General features: G+C 38.7%; 1 protein-coding gene across 1 annotated transcript in view; it reads right to left on the bottom strand.

Annotated features, from left to right (window-relative positions):
- PGM5 (phosphoglucomutase 5) overlaps positions 1–9947 on the bottom strand; it is a 170457-nt gene that overhangs the window by 136328 nt on the left and 24182 nt on the right. Inside the window, exons 3-4 of the mRNA XM_003782926.1 lie at positions 6233–6379; positions 2577–2702 (exon numbers count right to left, since the gene is read on the bottom strand). Coding sequence (XP_003782974.1) covers positions 2577–2702; positions 6233–6379 — 273 coding nt within the window. The remainder of the gene's footprint in view (positions 1–2576; positions 2703–6232; positions 6380–9947) is intronic.

The raw sequence follows: 9947 nt of genomic DNA, 5'->3' as shown, positions 1-9947 counted from the left end.
CAGAAAGTTGGAGGTTGCTGTGAACGTGATGCCATGGCACTCTACCCAGGGGGATAGCTTGAGGCTCCGTCTCAAAAAAAAAAAAAAAAAAGACTTGTTCATGAATGTTTATAGCATTTTTATCTATAATAACCAAAAATAACAGGGAAAACCCTCATTTTCATCAATCCATGCATAGATAAACTGTGGTGTATCAATATAATAAAATACTACTCCGTGATAAGAAGAAACAACTACTGATTCTGCAATGCCACAAGCGTATTGCATAAACATTATGCTGAGTGAAAGAAGCCTGAGGCGAAATGCTATATATTGTGTGCTTCCATTTATGTGATTTTCTGAAAATGGCAAAACTATGGAGGCAGAAAACAGATGAACGGCTGCCAGGGGCTGAAGGGAGAGATAAGAGTGTGACTACAAAAGGCCACAAGAAACTGTTTGGCTTCATGGAGTACCCTTGGGCTGGGCGCAGTGGCTCATGCCTGTAATCCTAGCACTCTAGGAGGCCCAGATGGATGGATCCCTTAAGCTCAGGAGTTCGAGACTAGTCTGAGCAAAAGTGAGACCCTGTCTCTATTAAAGATAGAAAAACTAGCCAGGCATTGTGGCAGGCGCCTATAGTTGGGAGGCTAAAGCAAGAGGATCACTCCATTCCAGAGTTTGAGGTTGCTGTGAGCTATGATGCCACAGCACTCTACCCAAGGTGGCAGAGTGAGACTCTGTCTCAAAAAAAAAAAAAAAAGAAAAAAGGACAAAAATATCCCATAGCTTAATTGTATATGTTTGTCTAATTTTATCAAACAGTACACCTGCAAGGAATGAGTTTTATGTGATTTTTACTATATATAAATTACACCCCAGTAAACCTAACTTTAAAAATATACAGCCTCAACAGAACATGACTAGGATGCTATTTTTAAATGATAGAATAGTTGGAAAACCAGAAAAAAATAAGAGGGAAATTAAAAATGTGATAGTAGGGTGGCGCCTGTGGCTTAAAGGAGTAGGGAGCAGGCCTCATATGCTGGAGGTGGCAGGTTCAAACCCAGCCCTGGCCAAAAACTGCAAAAAAAAAATATTTTTTTAAAGTGATAGTAGAACTGAAAAACCTAATGGAAGGACTGGAAGATAAAGTTGAAGATATCTCCCAGAAAGTAGAACAAAATAAAAAGATGGAAAATTGGGAAGGGAAAAAAAATAGAATAATTAAAGGGTCAATTCAGGAGGGATAAAATCTAAACAATATCCATTTTGGAAACAAAGCCAAGAGAAAATAAGGGAGGAAATTATTCAGAAAGTAATTCAAGAAATTTTCCAGCACAATACACATAAATATTTTCATACTAAGATTCATTATTGTAGAATAGAGGAACACTGGAGATAAGTCAAAGGTCCTAAACGCCTCCACAGAAGACAAAAGAAAGGTTTCATACAAATGGATTAAAAATCAGAATAGTATCTGATTTCTCAAGTTCAAGACCAACAGTTATAAGGCAAGAGAGCAGCGCCCTCAAACTTCTGAAAGAAAATAATCCCTGATTAGATTTTTATTCCCAGGCAAATAGCAATTAAGAGTGAGCACAGAAAAAAAAAAAAAAAAAGACTTTTGGATATGCAATGACTCAAAACAATCACCTGCCGTGAGTTTTCTCTCACAGACTTCCTGGAAACATGTTCCTTGAAAATGTAGGAATAAGTAAAGAAAGTAGAAGACAAAAGAACCAGAAAACAGGAAATTCAAATTTTAAAAAGTAAAGAAAATTCCTATCATGATGATAGGGGAGATTCCAGGACAACAGAGTAGAGCGGGTCAGAGGTCTCCGGGAAAATAAAATAAGAGAACACTTAGACCCTGGGGAGAGTCCAGGAGGTTAATAATGGTAAATACATTTAATAAAAATCAAGCAATGAGAAAATAAGACAATTACTAATTCCAAGGAAATCAAAAAGTTGTGCAGTAAAGGAGATACAAAATCTTACATGGCTCAGCAGTGCTGTGACAAGGTCAACACCGGTTACTGATCTTACCAAATTAGGGAAGTGTGCTTGGATTGGTGGGTGGTGAGGGTGAAAAAGAACTACAAACTCACCTTTCACAGTGTGTAGTCTGTAGAGCTCAAAGCTGAAAAATCTCCAAGGAGCTACACAGACATTGGGATTTGGTCATAGGGATATAAATACTAAAAAAAACACAGCTAAAACAGTTGTAAATTCCTGAAAGTGGGAAATGAGAGGAAGAAAGGAGTTGGGGATAGATTTTTTTCATAGCAAACCCTGAACCATCTATTTAAACTATGGCAGGTATCGTGATCTCAAATAAATAAATAACTACAATTTCACTCTATCCACACTCTAAGCAATATACCATCAAACTCATTTGTTCAACTTTTGTTTCCATTTACATCATAAGAGAGAAATTACAGTCCTGACGTTTTTCAGAACATTCCAAATAGCTGAGCATATCCATGTTGTGTGAATATCTATGAATCCAACCTTCCTCATAATCTCAAAAACCCAACATGTCTAGAGGTCTCCACGTTTCTTGCCCATTGAGTTACAGAAAACCAGGGGCTGACCTCCATGCATTGCATCAACGCGGATCTTCAGTTGGCCGGGCCCAGTCAGCAAACTCTTGATGGCATTAAAGTCAAAGATGGTTCGAAGGAGGTTGAGATAGATGTCCACGGGGTCCACTATCTCCACTAAAGATAGGAAAATAAAAGAAAATGTCAGTGACTGTATCCCCAGGGAAGATACTTGGAAGCATAAAAAAGAACCACTACCCTACCCTAATAGCATGAAATTCTAACAATTCCATCATTACCTCACATGGTACAGAAGTAAACCCTCTGTGTATAGACAAAATCACAAGTCAAATCACAATCTAAATACTACAAACTTTTCACATGCTAAATTCTTTGCAAGTGAAAAATTGTACACTAGAATAAACTAACATAAAAATGAGCCCTGTTACCTCTGCCCCCACCTTTGTTCTGCCACCCCCTCTTCCAAACAATGTACACATCTCAATGCTAAGAGACATCTTGGCACATCCAGCTGCCTTCCCTGGGAGAGTTGTCCAAAGAATGACTCAGCTGGTCTGAAACAAATCAAGGAGTGACCTAAGAAGTGACCCCGATTGTCCAAATGCCATTGTGCCTAACAGAATCAAGTGCAGAATTGGTGATGAAGAATATATTCCTGAGTTCGCATGAAATCTTTCATTCCCAAACTAGTACCCAATTTCTGGGTGAATGGCAAATATCTATAAATACCCATTAAACACAAATGCTCACCAATATCTGGCATCACCCAGGGACCAAGAATCCAAAATAAGTCTTCTCCATTTATTTGACATACTAACAACCCAGAATACATCCCATTTTTCAAACTTCACCATCAGTATATAATTAATACTCTGAAAGCATTTTTCCTACTAGAAGTAGTAAAAATTTGATTTTTTAGGCACTAAGATTTTCCCAGGAACCCTGACTGTTAACTTTGTAATTAATTTTGAAACTTATGAATACTATTTTGCAAGTTTTTCAAATACATAACTGCTTTGCAATTCTGACATATTTAAACCTATATTGAAGAAATTACCAACCTATCTTCAATCATTTTCAATAAATCCAGGTGCAACATTTAATGGATGAAATTCTAATGTCTGATATAAAATTATTCCTTCATCTGGTCAAGGACACATCTAAAAATACATTTCCTTTAACTTAAATTAATGTAGTATTTGTGTCAAATATAATACAAAGGCATACTAACCTATAATTATAAATTAATCCACAGTAAAAAAATTGTGAAATAAAAGGTTGCTCCCTGAATACTATACAAGTTTCATTTGACATTATGATATAATATTTTTGGCAATTTTATTCTAGTTCTTCAGTTCTTCAACCATTTGCCTAAATACATTTAGCTTTACAAAAAAATAATACAAACAGAAATGTGCAAAACAGGGAAGCAAAAAGTCAGTGAGAATTCAAAGTTCACATGTTCAAGCTCAAATAGTTCATGTTCTTGGCTCGGCGCCTGTAGCTCAGCAGGTAGGGTTCCAGCCACATACACCAGAGCTGGTGGGTTCGAACCCAGCCTGGGCCTGCCAAACAACAATGACAACCAGAACCAAAAGACAGCCGGGTGTTGTGGTGGGCACCTGTAGTCCTAGCTACTTGGGAGGCTGAGGCAAGAGAACCATTGAGGTTGCTGTGAGGTATGACACCACAGCACTCTGCCAAGGGCAACATAGTAAAACTCTGTCACAAAAAAAAAAAATAGTTCATGCTTTTGACACTTTAAGGTTGTAATGCCAAGGACTGATTTGTTTTCAGTCAACTCAAGATTTGCTTGTTTCAACATCTGAAACAAAGAATACAGCAAATATATTATCTCAAATGATTATCTCCAAATTTTTTCTTGGGAGCCAGGGAATCCCTCCACCTACTTCCTGGGTATCGTTAGTTTAGAAAATGTATCCAACTAGCAATGTGGCTGCAGCAACGAACCTGATGAGCTCACCAAAGATTTGGGTCTCTTGGATAACCATAAAAATTGTGGAGATGAAAGGAAAGGGAAGGGAAAGGGAAAGTGGAAGAGGAAGGGAAAGTGGAGGGGAGGGGGGAAAGCGAAGGGGAGGGAAAGGAAAAGGGAAGGGGAAGGAAAGAAAAGAGAAGGGGAAGGAAAGGAAAAGAAAGAGAAAAGGAAAGGAAGCTTCTTCCTGATAGCAAAGCCTGATTTTTCTCAGTCATTGTATAGCCCAGTCCTTCCAAACACATGTAATCAAGCATGCTCAAATCACTGTGTTTCTGTAACACATCCTCACCTCCAGTTGTCTAGCCATTCCACATGTATGCATGCATATTCATGTGCACGCTCCAGCTAGATTAGTAAAAGCAGAGACTGTTGCTTCCAGTGAGCATCACATGACTTTCAATATCTGCACACTGAGCAAACAATAGACTCAAAACTTTTCAAGAAAAATTTGGTAGCCTGGGTCCAACACTGTGACCCCCAACACAATCCATTTTAAAAATTTCTCTGTCCCTAAAGTATCAAGAGGCCATGTATCAGGTATCGTTTTGTGTCTAAGGTAAACTACTTGTCAAATGATGATACCACCTTAGCAGAAACGGGATTCAAGCTTAGAGGAGCACGAACAGAGCAAAACGTGTTAGTTCTATTGCTACTTGAATGTCTTCCAGGAAAAAAGCAACAGGATAAAACGGGGGGCGGGGGGCGAATGATGTGTACATACATGGTATTAATGCTGTTAGTATACGTTTCAAAATTAATCTCTAATATGAAAAGCTACATTCTGAGTCCTTTAGAAGTTGTATTCCCTTTACAACATATTTTTTGCCATTTTCCTTTTGTTTTTTTATTTTTTTTTTTTTTTTTTTTTTTGAGACAGAGCCTCAAGCTGTCACCCTGGGTAGAGTGTCATGGCATCACAGCTCACAGCAACCTCCAACTCCTGGGCTCAAGCGATTCTCCTGCCTCCACCTCCCAAGTAGCTGAGACCACAGGCGCCTGCCACAATAATGCCCAGCTATTTTTTGGTTGTAGCCGTCATTGTTGTTTGGTGGGCCCCAGCTGGATTCCAACCTGCCCGATCAGGTGTATGTAGCTGGCGCCTTAGCTGCTTGAGCCACAGGCGCTGAGCCTGGTTCTTTAATTCTTGAACTGCTTGCATAAATATGTTTGGTAGTTACTGAATTCCTTTGTAAAATCTCCTAACACAGAGCTTAGTATACAGCAGGGGATCAATAAACTGTGCATTACATTAGGCTGATCTGCACGGTTCTGGCTTAGAAAATGAACTCTTACTTTCCATGAGAAGTTTAATAACCGCACTGACCTGGTAGGTCTCTTCTTAGCTATCTAAGCTATCCCAGAATCTTCACCTTAATTACTTAGAAAATAAAAAACAAGTTTTTACAATTCACAGCCTATTCTTGGAATGCTCTCCTGGATTCAGCCAAGAAATGTTTCCTAGGTTATAAATGACACAGAGTTTGAGAAGTGATTTTTAAGTCTCCAGTTCTGAATATCCTGGCTACTCTCATTTCTGTTTGGACCACGTTCAGCACCGGCATATTTATCAAGACTCACCCGAGATTGGTAATTCAACAGTTTTCATGCGTGCACTTCCCTGCAGAAACAACAGTCACCTCTGTCAAAGAAGTATTCTGACTTCTTGAAAACATAATTGCTCTATTACCTCTGAATGGTTTGAATTTGTTCTCCAGATCAAATTCTTGTCTTCCTAGTCGAGACAGATCAATTCGAAGATCAGGACATATGGCATATTCCTCGATTGTTTTGCTGATCTGATAGATTTTGTCTGAGACAACATCTGGTGCAGGACCTAAAATGTGAATACCAAACAGACATTTTTTTAAACGTCTCAGGAATTTCAATCAGAGGAATGTTACCATCCTCTCCCACTACAGGAGAGATTCATCTGTTCTCTAAACAATGCGCACATTCAATTAGCCTTGGTATTTCTTATGCTGTGTTCATCCACCATGGAGGGAATTTGGTCAGCTTCACCTGTTCTATGAAGACTGGCAACCCATGTTTGTTTGTTTTAATCTACTTCTAAGCAATGATACATCTTCCCTAAAAATAGTCTCACACCTGCCAGGGAGACCCGGTTATGTAATCAGCTTTATTCAGGATATGAGACACAAACAGGATATGCACTGGACAGAAGTGAGGGATCCCAGATTCACACGGCAGCTTCCCAAGTGTACCTGGAGAAAGAAAGTATGATTGCTGCTCCCAACTCTGCTGCCTTGTTGATATGTGAGCTTAACAGGGTAGAGTAATTATTCTCCCCGATTCACATTCTCTTGTTACTCTCAAGGTTTTAAAACGGAGTTCAGAAGGTCAAGTTGACAACTGAGAAGTGACAGACCTTAAATGAATTGAACATGAAATCAACGCTTGTTCTTTTTTTTTCTTTTTAACGTATGTATCTTAACGCAAGTCACTTTAGATTTTTTCCTTTTTTACAACAAGGCTGGGAATCAAATAAGTAGATTGAAAGATCTAAAATGTAAATAATGGCTTTGTGCAAGAATCCTACTTGCCAACTATACTGTCACTTTCTACTGGACAAAAATTATTTCTTCATTTATTTTATATTCCAGTCTTTAGCGCTACGCTCTTGAATTCCACAGTTACATTTGGCTTTTGAGCTCTTGAAATGTGGCTAATCAAACTGAGATGTGCTATAATGGTAAAGTGCACACCAAACTTCAGAGAATTAGAAGGAAAATATAATAAATTGCATTAATGATTTTTATATTGATAATATGTTAAAATGATAATATTTTGATACAGTAGGTTAAACAAGATATATTATTAATTTCACTTCTTTTTACTTTTTGTAATGTAGCTACTGAAATATTATAAATTATATACGTGATTCACAGTGTATTTCTATTGGACAACACTGCCTTAGAATAAAATACCATCACTGTATCCTACTAAATGCTCATAAAAAAGAAGAACAATAGCCCCATTCCAGTAAGGAGGAGGGAAGCTAGCCCAGTAGATCTCACCAACAGTTCTCTTGTTTAGGAAAAGCAAAAACCTCAACAAAATGAACATCACCCTTTTCTTGACTTCTTACCACTTTTTACCCTTCACAAACCTTAATAAGTCAGTCATTCTGTTCAGTTTTTGTTTCTTACGCTTGCCAGATCAGAGAATGACCAATATCCCCCCTTTATCTCCTACACCTCGGGCACTACATCATGTTCTTTGGCTATGCCCATCATTTCCAAGAATTCTCTCTGAATTCTAATACCAATGCAATCACTGGTTTCCAAAAGTAAAGCTTGTTCTAGCACACTACATCATTGTCTATGATGCCACTCAACCACCCATGCTGATAACCTCAGAGTTCATCAACAACATCTGAACTCCTTGACAACTCCCAAGGTCCTTGTCATCTTTTATTCCCATGAGAGTCCTCTTTATTTCACGTTACCTACATCTGAACTTACTTCTCACTCTTACTTCTCCTATTCTGATGCCTGCGTCACTTAATTCATACCAGGCCGTCTGTCTATTTCAGTTTCATTGGTCTCTCACCCCAGAAAGGACCTTGTGGCCCACCATTTGCACCATGCCTTTGTTAGCATAACAACTTAAGCCAACATTTATTGACACTGACATATACAACATTTTACACTTTATGTGGAATTTGGCACTCAGAAAAGTAAGAATTATTACCCTCATCTCCCACATGTAGAAGCTGGACCTGGAAGAGGTGAAGTACCTTAACCAAGGTCACATCACAGAAGCTGGATGTGAATCCTAACAGCCTGATGTCGGCTTGGACACTTAACAACTTGCCCTCTGGACACCCTGCCTTGCCCACATGGCCATTCCCCAATCTCAAGATACCACCATCACCTGTTTCTACTCCCAGACGTCCATGACCTGATGGGAGCAGTCATGAAATTACACAAGCTGGTTTCCCCTAGGAAGGAGGGTCCTATCTTGGTCCTCCTAACTTCTTAAGAATCCTCAACAGATTTCCCAGAGTACCTTTTACAAATCATTTCTGTTTATCCCAAGTCTCTTCGCTATTCTTGTCCCATTATTATCTTCATAATTTTTTCAACAGATATAAGCAACTATTTCCCAAAACTTCTATTCTGTTCAAGATGTTTCTTTACACGTCTTTGCCTTTTTACTCAGAAGTTCTGTCCTTTTCCATCTTGGGTCTAAATTAGCTCCACAACTTACTAAATATGTGACACTGGTCAAGCTTTTTTAACCATTTTATTCCTTAGTTACATCATCCAGCTGTTATGAAAATTACAGGAGATAATGTATGAAAAGTGCTGAGCAGGTTCCTAGTACACTGCAAGTATTCAGAACATCAGTTTGTTAATCTTCATTTCCGTTTCTCCTTGCCACTAGCATCTTCTCCTCTAATTAAAAACATGCTCTGGCTTGGCACCTGTAGGTCTGTGGCTAGGGTGGCAGCCACATACACCAGAGCTAGCGGGTTTGAATCCAGCCTGGGCTTGCCAAACAACAGTGACAACTACAACCTGAAAACAGCCGGACGTTGTGGAGGGCGCCTATAGTCCCAGCAACTTGGGAGGCTGAGGCAAGAGAATCGCTTAAGCCTAAAGTTGGAGGTTGCTGTGAGCATTGACGCCACAGCACTCTACCCAGGGCGACAGCTTGAGACACTGTCTCAAAACTAAATAAACAAATAAGTAAAATAAAATAAAAACTAAAAACATGCTCCAAATGGTCCTGTCCTCTAAGTATATGTAAAGAGCATTTTGTAGGCTTGTAGCCTTTTCATTTTGTTAATTTTTTTCCTTTGCTGTACAGAAGCTTTTTAGTTTGATGTAGTCTCATTTATTTATTTTTGCTTTTGTAGCCTGAAATTTTGGTAATATCCAAAAGAAAATCATTACCAAGGCCAACATCAAGGATATTTTCTCCTACGTTCTCTTCTAGGAATTTTACAGTTTCAGGTCTTACATTTGGGGTTTTTATCCATGTAGAGTGTACTTTTGTGTGTGGTCTAAGATAAGGATACAATTTCCTTCCTTTGCGGGTAGAAATCCAGTTCTCCCAGCATCATTTATTGAAGAGACTATCCTTTCCCCATTGTGTCTTCTTGGTGCCCTTGTCAAAAATTAGTTGACCACATGTGACCGGATTTATTTCTGGGCTCTCTATTCTATCCTAGTCATCTCTGTTTGCATTTCTATGCCAATGCCATACTGTTTTGGTTACTACAGTTTGTAATACTGTTTTAAACTAGGAAGCTATCAACTTTGTTTTTGTTTTTCTCAGTATTGCTTTGGTTATGGGGGGGATGGTGGAGTGTGCAGTTCCACGTGAATTATTGTTTTTCTATTTCTGTGAAGAATGTTGTTGGAATGTTGACAGGT

Source organism: Otolemur garnettii, unplaced genomic scaffold (genome assembly GCF_000181295.1).
Source record: "Otolemur garnettii isolate 467f Iridium unplaced genomic scaffold, OtoGar3 scaffold00006, whole genome shotgun sequence".
Classification (NCBI taxonomy): domain Eukaryota; kingdom Metazoa; phylum Chordata; class Mammalia; order Primates; family Galagidae; genus Otolemur; species Otolemur garnettii.
This window is presented reverse-complemented; position numbering and strand designations above follow the sequence as displayed.